The 15,984-nt window shown below is 40.1% G+C and overlaps 1 protein-coding gene across 1 annotated transcript in view; it reads right to left on the bottom strand.

Annotated features, from left to right (window-relative positions):
• Window positions 1-15,984, bottom strand: part of Prim2 (DNA primase subunit 2) — a 174,818-nt gene that overhangs the window by 23,003 nt on the left and 135,831 nt on the right. The window contains exon 11 of the mRNA XM_050134776.1: window positions 1,370-1,496. Coding sequence (XP_049990733.1) covers window positions 1,370-1,496 — 127 coding nt within the window. The remainder of the gene's footprint in view (window positions 1-1,369; window positions 1,497-15,984) is intronic.

The raw sequence follows: 15,984 nt of genomic DNA, 5'->3' as shown, positions 1-15,984 counted from the left end.
ACATAAATATATCAAATCAGATTCCGACATAAATTCTACGCCTATCTCCTGAAGACCAGAACCCCTATAAACTCTGAAGAATCATGGCAGTAAACACTGTGGACAATTAGAAATGGCTTCAGAGAAAAGTCACACATAGTATATTTATGTTCATTTAGTTCATGAGCAAAATAAAAGGATGGATAATAAGAAATATTTGCATGAAGAAGAACAGAGATTATTTAGGCACAGAAAAATAGATCTACAAGCTAACTGGTAGTAACTGCACATTTTATATATAATTGGTGGAAATTAGGAAATGAAAAAATAATGGAAAAGGGCCAAGAAGCCAAACTAAAGCATTTATCAAACAATTTAAATATAAATAAAGCCTCCATTGTAAAACTATGGATCTCTATAAACTATGAATTCTGCAAAATTTATAGCATATCCTTTATACATATTTACAAAAATACATTTGAGTACAAGGAAGTTATAAAAGGACAAGGGATGGAATGAAATCCTCAGGAAACACACAGCATTAAGAACTCCCAGATGACCTCTAAAGGATCACGATGCTGGGGTAGTAATCTGACAAACTAATAAGAGATAACTTATTATTATAGTTTTCACACATGAAAAAAAAATGTCCTCCAATAGAAAAAAGAAGAAAACCTGCCAAATATTGAGTCTCTGCAAACATTTTTTCACCTAGTCATGACATCCACCCATTCAGAACATCGGAGCTAGCTGGCCTAGGGTCACCTGGCATGATCTACCCAATACTATATCACAATGGTTATATCTATCACATTCGCCTCACTGTACCAAAATACACCATATCAGCTCATATCATATAAAAGCAAGGACAGTACACTGATACAGTTATTATTATAGTACATCACTATAATTATTCTATTATTGTTAATCTCTTGCTTTGCCTAATTTAGAAATTTAAATTTACTATAATCTGTGTGTGTGTGTGTGTGTGTGTGTGTGTGTGTGTGTGTGAACAACTCAACCAAACTGACATACATTTGACACTGGGACTTGTTAAACTGCTTAATCTCTGTTAATTAGATGACAGGAGTAAGGAAAAAATACACTGCTCCTCTGCATGTGGCCTTTTGAACATTAATAAAAAGCACAAACAGCTCTAAAACACTCTTATCTTCTAAAACCTTTGCAGAACACGAGACACGGAACAGTGGATGACAGAGAACTGGGAAGCCTGCTCCAGCACAAGCTGACCACGGCTGAGTGAGCTCAGTAATAAGACAGATCACTGTCACGGCGCTCCAACCTGACACATACACAGACGGAAGCTACCACAAGCTAGGGCCTTCAGCAATGCGAAAAGTCATTCCCGGCATCCAGCACAAGCACTTACCATGATAATCCCCTTGGCTTGGCGGATTGGTCAGGATAATCTTCATGCAACTGAAAGGCGTGTAGTCTGTCCTCTTGCCTTCCTTTCCAAAGCTGTGCCGGATATTATAAGCGTAACCTTTATCAAACTGAGAAAAAAAAGAAGAGACCAAGTCAGTCAATACAGTAATGGCATCAGCACCAGCTAGGATCAAGCAGCTAAGGGATTCAGTGTTCATGGACATGCACACTCTATGTATCTCCTGGGTTTTTTAGGACACAAATATAACACATTTTCCTATTAATGCCCTGCCCCCTTGTCTCTGCAGCATACTAAACAAACTTTTTAAAGAAACAATAAAAATCTTCTTAGGTAGGAGAAAGTTAAGGTTATAATTATCCCTGTCTCTGGTATCTAATGGGGATTGTTCCAGCAATCCCACTGATAATTAAAATCTGCAAGTCAATGTCCAGTAGCTCAAAACTGAGTGTAATATTTGAATTTAACTTATTACACCTCCCATCTACTTTAAATGATCTTCAAATTATTTATAATAAGTAATACAATTTAAATGCTATGGGAATAGTTGTGACACTGTCATTGTTTGGGAATAATAGCAATGAAAAACGTCTATAGGTGGTTAGTGCAGACACAATAATTTTCCCTCCAAACACTTCAATCTGAGGTTCACTGAGTCTAAGGATATGAAAGCCCAAAGCCATGAAGGGGCAACTGTTACTGACTAATGGTGAGAATAATCTGTTGCAGAAAATAATCAATTTTCCCTCCTTGATTTGATTTCAGAGACTACACTAGGTGGAAACCAGTCTAGCCTCTCTGTCCTCCTAAACTGTCCATTAAATTCAACATCCTAACTCACTCTACTTATGAAGTGCCTCTTAAAATACTGAATGCCATCCTCCGCATTTCCATCCGGGAAACAAGCTGTCAGCAAATGTCTGACGAGTGGATGAGCGACTGCAGGTGCCTCCTACCTGGAATCCCTGCCGTGGTGTTCATAAAACAAGATAATGGTGTGGAAGGGGCTTTGGAATGAATAGGATAAGAGGCGGAAAAGGGACTTAGCATTCACTGAAAGGCACTTAGGTACCACCAGGCATACTGTTGGGTGCTTTTAAAAGTGCAATCCCATTTGATCATTTCAAATAACTGGTCTCCCTATGATGGTACACAAGAGGAAACTAAAGTTCAAAGAAATGAGGCAATGTAATATAACATAGACATTAAATAAATAGCAGAGTTGAAAAGCATGCAAAATTGGAAAAGTCTGGTTCCAAATCCCAAGTTCTTTCCATAATACTGCTCTTTCTCAGTAATAAGATATTCAAAATTATAGGTTCTAATATATCATTTTAGGCTGTAACTTCTTTCTTTCAAAAGATACTTCATCTTGGAGGTCGGGGTTGTGAGACTACTCTTCTTCCAGGCCTCGGTGGCATTTCCCTATGCGCCCTTATACCTCTCTAGGATAGTTCTCATCTCTGCATATTTGGTTTCCATTACGCTTGCCTGTGCTTATTTTATGGTTTGTTAGCCTCTGCTTTGTACTGATCAGTTTGGTGGTCAGTTGCTCCTGGGCTATCCAGTACGCAAGAAAATAAACTCACTGCACTTGGAAGAACTCCTTGGTCTACTACAGCATTTGAAAGGGCATTATCCAATTTTCATACTCCCATCAAATGTTTCCAGGGCCTGATGTTTGGTGATTTTCTAATTCCTATATTAGGTGATGCCCATAACCCCATTGGTCAAGCAAGGGCAGACAATGTACCATTGATAAAATGTTTGATTAAAGGGATATTTGATGTGACAGAATATTAGGTAAAATCCAACTTGATGGAGGAGTGTAAGTTAAGGTAAATTTCTCACATAATTATTTTGGTAAAAATTATGAGAACAGCCGAGTATGATGATGCATGCCTTTAATCATAACTTAGGAGGTAGAGACAAGTGGCTCTCTGTGAGTTCCAGGCCAGCCTGGTCTACAAAGCAAGTTCCAGGTCAACTAGGACTGTTATACAGAGAAACCCTGTCTAGAAAAACAAAACAAAACAAAACAAAAACAAAAACAAAAAACTATGAGAACGAAAACCAAGTTTCTAAAATAACTGTCAGACTACAGCAAATGGCAGACCATAAGAGCCTTTAAATAATAGGAGAAAAATCTTAGACTACACCCTGCTTTTACTACTCAGTAATCTCACAAGCCTTCAGAACTAAATTCTCAGAAGCTGTAAGTGGTTCACAGGGCACATCAAATGTTCTTCCATGACACCCAGGCAATACTTGCTACGTCTTGAAAAGCCACAGAGCACACATAACGAGTCATTTCCAAAGGGCATCTTCAGAGTTCTGAATCTAACAGTCAGAATAAAACGTCTATAAAAGGTCATACTTTATTTCCATGCTTCTTTTAGATAAAAATGCATATTCTGGAAAGCTTGAAGAAAGAGTTCTTGAGCAAATTTTCATGTGAAATTACTAAGCAAAACACTAAAAGTATTGCACAGATGGAAGTAATGGGCAATAAGCTGAAACCCCGAGTGCACAGGACAGGTCTAGGTTTCATCCACATTAGTGAGCACAGGGCACACTAGGATGGCAGAGTTGCTGTTTGCCACCCATAAGGTTCATTATGAAAGCAACCCAGCAAATATCAGGTAGTTGGAGATGCCAGGCTTTGTAATGAGTGAGGTAACTTACAAAGGGTCTGATTTCACTCTCATCTTTCCTAATCCAAGCCACACCCTTGAGATCTCTTTCCCTTAACTTTACATCCACTGACCCACTTACTCTTTGGCTATAGAGCTTCACTTGCTGGTGCTGCTCCTGGTTCTATAATACGACCACATTCTCTCTCCTCTAGCAGTTCCTAAAGAAAACCTGTTTATATCGTTAATTACTGTCCATCTCTGCTTTTAATTTACCAACATTATGGTACCACAGCTCAGAGCTGACTGCCATCAGGTCCCTCAATCATAAAACACCAATCCAACAATCCAAACTGAACCTGTGTTTCCATCTTCAGGAAGGTGCAGGTAACCTACTGAGGCATGATACAGGCAGATTTCACTCCTAAGATCCCGAGGACAAATGCCTATGGATTGGGCCATTTCAATAGGCTCAACATAAGCTTTAATCACTGAAATGAAAAATGCGCTTAATAGCCCTAACCTATCAAATGTCACCACTTAGCAGGACAAGTCGCAGAGTGGTTAGTTGTTGACCTTTGACCATGGGCTGAGACCAAACTGAAGAGGATCAGAATTTCTCCTTGGGGATAAAGCAATAATGACTTTTACAAACATTTCTAAAAAGTATCTGTCCTCAGCTTCTGCTAGGTTAGAATCATCCTGTCTACGTTTTACACATGTTTAGCTTCTATCCACTTTCCCCACACAGTCTCCCTATTTTTCTTTGGTCACTTTAGTCCATAGTATCAGGGGGAAAATGGTTTCTGTCTTATAGCAGTGAGGATCTTATTTGTCTGTTTACATAAAGTCACTATATGCTAGTCTGCCTTATAGCGAATACAAATTATAACACTACAATACTTCCCAGTGAGAGGGATGAAAGGCTGAATAACAAAGTTCACTAGCCTTAATGAGTGCAAACGTTTAGTTACAGGATTCAAGTCTATCTTGTACAAAGGTTATATGTGCATATTTGTGTTGTTTTTTCTTTGCAATTAGAGTGCTGCATCACTTACATAAACCACACAGATATGATTCACTGCAAAAAGATGCAATGTTTGAAGGAAGAAAAATGCTTCTTCTCCATCTTAGTGGTATGTTATAGGCACGGGCCCAGTTGCTGACTTCATGTAGATTATGATCAAGGTTCTGAATTAAAGCTGAAAACAAAGCGGTTGTTGTCTTGTAACCAAACACCACATTATTGACAGATTGTGTTCTCAGCAATGCAGGAAGACGACTCTACCAAGGGAGGGCTGTGTAAATTTCATTGTCTGGCTTCAGGTTATCTGTTTGCTTCTCAGCATCAGTGTGGTTTCTCATTAAGACACTGGATTTATGTTGCCATGCTATTCTTTCAAACGATTTGCACACAGGTGACATGTACAGGAAAAGATAAAAGGAAAATGCCTTTTCTTCCTTCAGTTTTACCACCCTAGAAATGTTTAAAGGAAACCATTATTTCATATTACAGTTGCTCCGGACACCATAATAAATCTTTCATTCTTTCATAGGAATTTAATGTTAAGATTAAAATGTCAGTATTAAATTGGTCAAACACGAATATGTCCAAAGAAAATGGCAAACTAACTGCTGAATATAATAATATGCTTCCGTCTGTGGTGCATTAGTGAACAAACCAAAAACTTCACACGTGTACCCCAGACACACACACTCACACACACGCATGCACACACGCACAAAAAGCACACATTAAACTATGAATAATAAAATTATCTGTATTTCATATCAAGTCTCACATTAAATGCTAATTTTCAAACCGCTTAGTAACTGTCTATTCTCACTGTCTATATCACTGAAGTACAGATGTGTCGTTATCAATGGAGATGCTGTCTGAAAAGTGTATGATAGGTGGGTGCATATTTACACGATAGTTTGCAATGACCGTCCATCAGTGTGGTCTCTTGCACAACCCAGAGGCAGGAAACATATGGGGGCTGTCATAATATGGCGTGCTTTTACGGTTTAGTGTTTGCTTTTGTTCAGTGCTAAAGATCAATACCAGGGCCTTGAACATTCTAGGCAAACTCTCCTGGGCTATATCCCCAGTGCTATAACTGTATAAGTAAGAGAACACATAGAAGTAAGCTATCATAGAAAGTAAAGCCTAAGCTCAGTGGGAGAGTTCTTGCCCAGCATGTACAGGGTCCTGGTTTGATCCCAAAACTGGGGGTTGCAGGTAAGTCAATATAGTAAATATAAATATGCAAACATAATCAATTATCATCAAGTATTATAAACTGTGCACAGACATATGTGCTATGCTTTTATCACTTGGCAACCACAAACAAGGGAGAGCAATACTGCAGTATGAAGACCTCCTACCACACATGCAGTGCATATCTGGCCAAGATATCACTCTCTGGCGTGTGACTGTGTATAGGACTAGTCAGCTGACTATCACTACCTGTTGGCGGATATCTGAGTACAGAGTTTCTCAGCAATGACTCTGAACCTTCAGTCTGTGCATAGATTATTCATTGAACTGCAAAACTTCTCAACTATTTACCATGTGTGGTAAAGGACACAGATGAGCTTGTCCCGATATATTAAAAAGAACAAATATATCTTAGCTGTGTTTAGCAATCTACCAAACTCTACTTTCATGTCTGGGTAGATTTAAAAATTCAATAGATAAAACCTACCACTGGCACTACAGACGTAACTGCCTACTTTATGGGCTCTAAGAGAGCAAGCTGAGGGAAGGAGGCGACAACCAGTGCAGAGTCAGACAGTCTCTCTCGGGGTGGCTCTGCTCACCACGCAAGAATACTGGACATGATTTGGGATGTGTTGTGACTGAAAATCCTGTGCTGTGTTGTCTCAGGAGAGGTAGAGAGTCAGCATAGGACATACTAAGTCTAGAACAAGGAGAGACACCCTGAGGGCAAAAACCCCTTAAAGTCAGAGATTTTGTTATTTCATTAAATTCTGTGTCTTTTGCACTTACTTGGCACATAAGTAATAGTTCTATAAATAACAGTCAGGGCCTCATGGACTTGCTGCATTACACTGTTTTCATCTATATCATTGTCAAGTTTCATACATTTCTGGTTGTTGGAATAATGAAAAATGTAATACTTTCTCATTCTACAACCTCTCTTAAGGGACTGAGCTTTAAAAGGTGTCATCTTTTTTAAAAAAGAATGTGTGGAGAAGTGGAGTAGAGTAAATGCCTTGTCCTTGCTCTATCTGCCAGCTGTAGGCTCTCCCTCCTTTCTGCCTAGTGCATCAGAGGCACTGAATGAAGACAGAAATGACCTTTTCCTGACATTATTAGTAGGAGAGTGCCAACACTCCTGGCTATCTCCAGAGCTTGACAATAAACTCCTATTACTAAAGATAGCACGTACTTGACTCACACAATTCATACTCACCTGGAAGCTTCATCCCTATAGACTAATGTTCATGTATGCTGGAAGGTGCTGTGTCTGCATGTTGATCAGTTTTAGGGGTAGGATCTCTGTATTAATTGCCATCTACTAGAGCTGGCTAGAGAACACTGCTAGAGAAAAGTAAACCTCAATCCTACCCAGCTGTGAACCCTGCAGGCGACAACTGCCCTGACAAAATAAGCCCACAGGTGTAATAGTGGCACAGTCGTTATAGGAGCAACCAACCACTTTACTGAGTGGAACAAAGGCCTGATCCATGAGATTGAACCTATACCTGGCACTGTCAACAGAGACAAGAACCTAAGGTCATAGACCCTAGGAAGGAATTCTTCTAAATGGACATATAAAATGCAATGACTTTTTGTTATATCCATAAATCAGAGCCAGTTCTCAATCCTCATCAGAGAAGGCTCTCCTTGAAGTAGATGGCAATTAACACAGAGATCCTACCCCTAAAACGATCAACATGCAGAGCATAAAAGACTGTGGAGCACCCATCCCTGCCTCGAAGCTGAGGGACTTTTGCTAAAGGGAAGATGTACAACATGCAGACTCACACCAATTGTGACAGCATTTTATAAGGCCTTCAGAAGCTCCAGCCAGACAAACTCTGGAGATGAAGACAGATGAAGATGGACACAGTCCCACCAGGCTGAGCAACTATTGGTATTTGATAGCCACTGGGAAAAGGTGTGTCAGTTTCCTTTAACAATGTAACCTCTAACAGAATTACACAGCAGGGCAGGCCTCCACCCCAAGACTAGCGGGGAAATGCATACTGGACTTGATGGGGAAAGAAGAAGAAAAAAGTGGACATCTCAAAGTTGAATGGGAAGGGGTGGGAGGATAGTAAGGAAAGGAGATGGGGTTGGTGAATGTGTTCAAAATACACTGTATAAAACACTCAAAAAATTATTTTAAAAGATCAAAAGCTGTCACTCATAGTCACTCTTCTACAACAGCATTCCCCATAGTCTGATCACCATTTCAGAGCTATGACAGCAGAGTAATATGATTATCTCACTAAGTCACCAAGTTCAGTTTTGTGCTGGATTTATTTAATTTCTTCCAGCTATATAGAAATACACAAATATTCTCCTACAGCAAATAATTATGTTAAAGGATTCTTTCCCTTAATATAACTATTTTAATTGTTTCTCTATGCTACAGCACACTTGAATACACTAAGAAAAAATCAATTGCTTATAATTTTACCTCAACAGTTCATTTCAATATATTATTATATGAAATACTTCTCTTCATAAAGCACATTATCTTTAAATACATACATATGAATAATGTTCCAAACTACCATTCTGCTATAGAAATTTCTGTTGTAAGTTTTGAGATTACTGTGTCATAAACTCAATATTAACAGAAATTATTTCCCATTCTGTTTTCAAGAAAAGCTGCTCCTAAAAAAATAACTTTCACATTAATTCAAATGTAATCATTTAAATGGTGAGATGCTATGACAAAGAAAGCTAGGGATAACTGCAAATCTAAGAATTGGACTCTGCCTGGACAGCTTTTGGGATCACAGGCCTATGAGCCTCTTCATATGCAGATGAACGTTCACTGAAATTCAACAGCTGCCTCTGATATTCTCTATGGCATACAAATGAGCAGAAGCACAATGAGAAACACAACATGGGTAAACTTACAGGAATAATATTTTGATGTGCAGCTTTAAAGAGTAATTTGTGGAATACTAATAATCCCCAAATCAATTTGTCTCTAAAGAAATATAGCCACAATATTACTTTTGAAACTTGAGTGATAGCAATGAGGCCCTCACTAAACAACTACATGAGACATTGTCCATAGATGCTGGAGAATTTATCTTCTCTCAGTACCACCCAATTCACAATTGACAACATTTGCTCCTCAGGCTTGTTTTATGCATGAATATACCCAGTTAAAAGGCTTTGGTTCATCCCTACTTGAGTCGTGTACATCCAACCCAGGTAGATAATGGCTTGTGATGCAGGGGCATCCCTGTTTCCTATGCCCACTATTTTATGAACTAAATTCAGTAGGTGTGCACGTAAACATACAGTGACTTCCCAGCACTCCATTTTTTCTTGGTTCATATCATCATTTTCTTTTTCTTCCTTCTGTTATGAAAACATCATGTACCATAAGCCTGCAAAATGTTATGTGCCTGTTCAAGAAGCACAAACTGTGTAGCTCCTGAAGGGAACAAGGTGACATAGTGTACAAAGGAAGTCACCTCAGTTCCACCATGGGAACACTACACCCAAACCTCTCTCCCATGGCTGAGCCAAAATTCAATACTGAAACAAGTAATCTCAAATTCCACATTTTGGCTGCTGCTCAACACCATTCCACTCTCTTGGGGAGGCAACAAAGTCAAATAAAAGGAGCCTTAATCTGTCCTTTTTTCTTTTGCTGCATAACACTGACAACACCTTGTTTATTAATTAAACTTTTTCCTTAAAGAAAAAGACAGCAGACACTGGAGAAAGAAGGCAGAAAATAAAAAGGATGGATTTTTTTTCAAAATTCTGTTTAGAGATACGAAGTAGTATTCCCAGATGATAAAGCCCATGAAGCTGGGCATTTCAACAGGAAAGGCGAAAGAGGTTGCCACAGACACAGGCCATGTGCATAAAGACTTCTCCCACAGGTTGTACAAGAATTAACCAACACTCAGCTCCACCTTGATGGCTTAAACAGTCGCTGCACATTCCCCAAGTTCTGAAGAGCTCCGAGATGTGGTTATGAACTTATGTCTTCAGGACTATGCAGCAAATTAGTAATGATGTTTTTGGTTCCTTGCATTTCTTACGTCAGAAGTGAATACATTCCTGACAGTTTAGTTCTGTCTAAGTAACAGGGTGGGAGATGACAGGGAAAATGGACGTAAACATTCCCTCACTGACCTTTGCTGCAATAATGACAAAGAGTATATATGTCACCTCTAATTTTGCCTTCCTAAAACTCAAAATAGCAATGCAATGAAACACAAGTTATATTTAAAAAAAAAAAAAAGTCTTTTGACAGTAATAGACATTCTAAAGGAAAATGATCCAAAGTCTTTAAAAGAAATGAGAAAATGCATTTGATGCATTTTTATTTGAGTTTCATTGAGGAATACGGGCAATCCTTTTGTTTTATCATTATATAAATCAAGTAGATATTTTTTCACACAAAATTCTATTAGAAAACTGCAAATATGAATATCTTAGATTCAAAAAAATTTATTGAAATGATATCAATTTAATGGTAACTTTAATAAAAAATATTCTTCTTATTGTAAAGCTGAGAGACTATACTTTTTCCTGACATGTCTCACTAAAACTTGATGACCAGTGGGAATATGACGCCTCATTAGTGATGAAATAGTGAGAGTGGACTCAAACTAAATGATAAGCTGGCATTCACAGTCCAAATCTGTGCCACTTTCCGGCAAAGCTGTGAGCTGTGATGATGGTGCTCCTTCATTTACTTTGTTCAGGGAAGCATTTTACATATATTTTTACACTTTTATATTGATTTTTGCTTAAATTTACCACCATGAAAGAAACCCAGCTCCACCTTATACTTAAAGGAATGGTGGCTCTGAGCAGAAGGGTGCTCATGGGCTCTGCACCATCAGGGAGTGCACTCAGCTGAAGCTGCGCTCACATGGAGTCTGTGGACCTGAAATATCTTGTTACATTTATGCGTGTGTGTGTGTGTGCATGTGTGTCACAGTGCACATGTGTAGCGTGGAGGGGGGGCAGGCTGTCAGAGATCAGCTCTCTCCGTCCACCCTGAGGCTCTCTGGAGCAAACTCAGATCGTCAGGTTGGCAGCAGGAACCTTTACCTGCTGAGCCGTCTCACTGACCCCGAATGTTAATTTTTAACATTGTATTAATTAATGTGTTACAAACCTGAATGTGAAACTGAAACCATATCCAATAATACTCTCAAAGTACTATTGTTCTTCCCATTTCCCAGATTGAAAAGTAAAGACCCAACAGCCAATTGCTTCTTTCAAGGTCAAATACACTGATATGAAATTCACGCGGTGTCTGGTTAAATGATTAGATTTGCCTTGTGCAGGTACAAAACGAAAGCTACTCTGGCCACAGATCCTACAGTATTTCATCACGGCATCCCGTAAAAGTGGAGTGAGATTTGACTTTCCTAGAGTAGACTTGGTAGCTGCAATGAAATGCCGTCATGTGGGCATATGAGGTTTGAACTACCACACAGGAAAACATCAGACAATTAATTTCCTTCTTGAAAACACAGTGAATAGTGGATTTGCCCCGACTGCCTGCAGTTCCACAGGCAGGCTGACAAGAACCTTGGCAACTCACTAGGCCATTCTGCAAAGCCACCAGTCCTATACCAGAACCCTAAGAATCCATCTTTTCAACATTCAGCACCCAAGTATTTTGTAAGGCTTGTACAGAAAAATTCCCTGAGTGATAAAGGACAATGCTGCTTGTAGATGCTATAAAACCATGGAGACAAAAGAACTCACTGGGGTGGCCTAGATCAATGAAGGTGAGTGGAAAAAAGCCGCCTGCCTGTGGTCACAAAACACTGAAAACCACTACTCAGACCATCAAACAGAAGAGCTGACAACGGCACTTGGCTTTCATTATCAACTGTACACACTCAGAGAGCTCTGCCGAGGCAACAGCACAGCTCTGTCACACCCTGTGCTCGGACTCCTTGCACTCTCCCATGTCACACCCTGTGCTCGGACTCCTTGCACTCTCCCGTGTCACACCCTGTGACTCCTTGCACTCTCCCGTGTCACACCCTGTGCTCGGACTCCTTGCACTCTCCGGAGCCTCTGCTACTTTCTTTAGATGTGTCACCGGGGCTCGGCAGCTGCTGGGATGCCTTAGCAAACTGAAGAGATGATCTCTCATGCACACATAATCCCCTCTCACTCTCTAGAGAGGAGAACGGGCAAGACTGACAGAGCTAACCAAAGCAAGGGCGCAGACGTGAGAGCTGACGGCTGATGAATTCACCTTGCGATTACACATTAAACACGGATGTTAAAATGTAAGGTTTTTTCATTCGATTTACTTCTACTCCTACAAATATTCAAGTTTTTTTTTTCCAAAAAAGTCTGAGTTACAGAGACAATAAGCATTCAAGAAGGAAAAAATATAAATTTGGGGCTTAGAAAACTTCATTCCTCAACAATATTCTGTTTCCAAAGAAAAATCAATATTACATTTTTCACTCATTTCTCATTAGTACATTAACTTAAACAAGAAAACCAAAACCCAATGTTCTCTACAATGCTACCTGTTTTTAATATTGAACCTTCCTCTTCCCCTCATCTTAAGATGCACACGAAGACTAACGACCAGAAACTTTCAAGCAAGTAAAAGCTAACGTGCACAAGGCTCCTCCACATGGCTGACGTTGCTCCACACTTGGCAGATGTTATCCTTGCCCCTCACAAGAACCTGCCCAGAACTGAGATGAGAGCTGCCAAATCCGAATTAGAACGCGGGACAAACCCCCCAGTGTAGCAAAGTCACACCAAGACTGTGACGGAACAGAAGCAAACTGCAGTGACTTACTGTGAACCAGTGGAGTTGCTGAGGCTCATTCTAAACCAGGTGCCACAGCATCCACAAGTCAGGAAGAACTTCATCCCCAGAAAACGGACTTAACTCTGGAGCTGCCCACACACAGGAGATGTTATTTCTTCAGTTTGCTGGGAAGACGTTTCAGAGTTTTCAAGGTGCTGGCCTGGCTGTGTCCTGTGGCTTTAGACCCAGGGTTCTTTCTAACATTTAGGCTTCACTGGTAAGGCAGAGTTGAAAGTCTGTGTGTCTTTGCAAAGCACCTGGACAGATACACCTGGAGTATACCACTGTAGTCTGGCCCTTTCCATTGTATCCGGGCTCTTCATTTCACTATCCCCTTAATAGCTACGAAACAGAATCTTACAAACACTTTCCTTTACTGGACAAAAGGTAATCTATTGAAAAAGTAACCTACTGAAATATAAAAGTGTGATCAGAACAGCTTTATTTTATCCCATCTTTAACACCACAGTGGTGCTCATTTGTGAATACAGAAACCCCAAGACATGTAATAAGGAAATAACCCTGAAAATGTGTTTAAGGTGAGTAATACTTTCTTCCCTAAAACATTAGCACAAGCCCACAGCTACTGCACATGGTGCTTCTACCTTCCTTGGTCTAGGTGGTGCAATTTCACACAAACAGAAAGGTGGAAACTGATAAGGAACAACCTGCGCTGACCTTTACAGTGACAAAATCGCAAACTTACCCCCATGTGGAGCACAGCACACTAAATGGTATCACTGCTGCCTAGCTGCCTACTTATGCATCTAGAAAACTGTGTTAAATGCAAGTGTTTCACTTCTCAATGCCAAATACAAAGCTCTTTCAAATTCTCAGAAAGGTTATACATGGTACAAATCATTTATAACGCAGGTTCCCTTTCAAACAAGGCACAAAACATACTTGGTAATTCAAGAAAAAATACAGTGGCGAGCTTTGCTAACACAGTACAGAGAAAAAGATAAGAAGATCAAAGGACGACAATTACCCCAATTGTCATCAGAGAACTTTCATCCAGTAACTGATGGAAACAGATGCAGACCCACAGCCAAACAGTGGGCAGAGCTCAGAGACTCCTGCTGAAGAGAGGAAGAAAGAATTACAGAAGCCAAAGGGGTCAAGGACACCGCAAGAAAACCCACAGAAACACTAGCCTGGCTCATAAGAACCCTGAATGCACTACCTAAGCCTGGTATATGTGATAGTTGTGTGGCTTGGTCTATTTGTGGGAGTCCTGGCAATGGGAGCAGTGCTGTCCCTAACGCTTTGGCTGGCTTCCGGTAACCTATTCCACATACTGGATTGCCTTGCCCAGCTTGAATGGGGGCGGGGAGGGGGCACGATGACTTGGTCTCACTGCAACTTGCAACTTAATATGCCATGCTGTGTTGATACCCATATACCCACGGGGCAGAGAGGAGGTGGGGGTGAGGGATGTAAAGATCAATGGATATATTAAATAGAAGAAAATAAAAAAGAAATGCAAAGGAACAAATAGGAAAATTCCAGCAATCAGACTAAATATTCATGCACCCTTCGTCCTCAGCTGTAGACAGCAGTGCAGAAACAACGCAGAATGGCAGCTGCAGCAGCATTCTTCCCCGCAGCTCATCTGGAGAGCAGAGCCTTTGCTTCATAAAGCCCTGGAAACCACCCTGACTACCAGTGTCTGCTAAATACATTCCAAAAGTTCCTCGCAGACAAAACAGATAAAGATGAGAAGTGCGATTTAAATGGAGCACCGCCATCTGTACTCTAACAAGTAAGGAATGAAAAACAGGGCGGAAGGCATTTGGCTTTTGCACCTAGTGCAGAATAAAGTAATTCACGTCCAGCTGAACAGACAGGAGTTCACTTGACAGCTTTTAAAATTGCCAGAGTAGGAAGTGTTCAGATTCAACAAACGAAAAAATCAAAAACAGAACCAACAAACCTCTCTGATAAGACTCAAAGACATGAAAATCGTGAATGCAATCAGTTTCCACACATCCTTTCAAGCACCATCCATAAGCTTACTAGATAATCCCGCAGGTGTAACAGAACCTGAAGACACGTGTCTGTAATCACAGGTTTGCGAAATACAGTCTCTGCTGCTCTCACGCCTTAGGTGGATGCTACCTCTTCCGACCTCATGCTGTCAGTCCATGGCTGACCAACCATCTCCCTGTAGCAGTAAACAGTGCCATATCGCTTTCCTAACAGTTACTGCGATATTTCTAATGCTTGGGGTGGACGGCTCATAGAATTAAAGGCATAACTATGGGACAGTTTGACTACAGAAAACAAAATGATATTGAATATCTACTGTGTGCAAGGTACAGGTCTAAGCAATTTTCTTGTGTTAATTTCATTTAATGTTTATGTCAAGTCATTTGGACAGATACTATCAGGATCTTCATATCATAGATGAGGAAACTGGACTATGGTAAGACTAAGCAATTTGTCCAAGGTCGGCTGACAGCTGCGGTCTAACAGAGCCAAATTTAAGCAAAAGTACTCACTCATCCTCCAAAATTATCTCCAGTTTATTAAATAAAATTACCTATTCCCTTTTTAATTACCCAAAAAAAGAACAGCAGAAGAGGGCCAATGAAGACTACAGTATTCTCACTGAGCTTACAGAGTAACGCAGACTGAGTTGTTACTGAGCACTGTGTGTCTTATCCAGGGATGGTTCTGCTATACCAGTCAGGAGGCCCGCAACTTTAGACAATTAACCTAATGTTTTCAGCTCCCAACCCAATCTATAAGTGAGATTTAAAACTCCTCTGTTCCTTGTGAATTCTACCTCAGGGGAAATCAATCTTCAGGATGGCCTGGGGAAGGTTTTTTTATAGACAAATTCTGGCTGATAAACTTAGAAGTAAAATATTAGCATCATTGCTTTGAGAAGACCATGCTATTGCCAAACCATCAAATGAGACGGCAA

The sequence above is a fragment of the Alexandromys fortis genome, unplaced genomic scaffold (assembly GCF_014885135.2).
Source record: "Alexandromys fortis isolate MF-2015 unplaced genomic scaffold, M_Fortis_MF-2015_v1.1 scaffold_20, whole genome shotgun sequence".
NCBI classification, from domain to species: domain Eukaryota; kingdom Metazoa; phylum Chordata; class Mammalia; order Rodentia; family Cricetidae; genus Alexandromys; species Alexandromys fortis.
The sequence above is the reverse complement of the archived record's forward strand: the minus strand, read 5'-3'. Positions and strand labels throughout refer to the sequence as shown.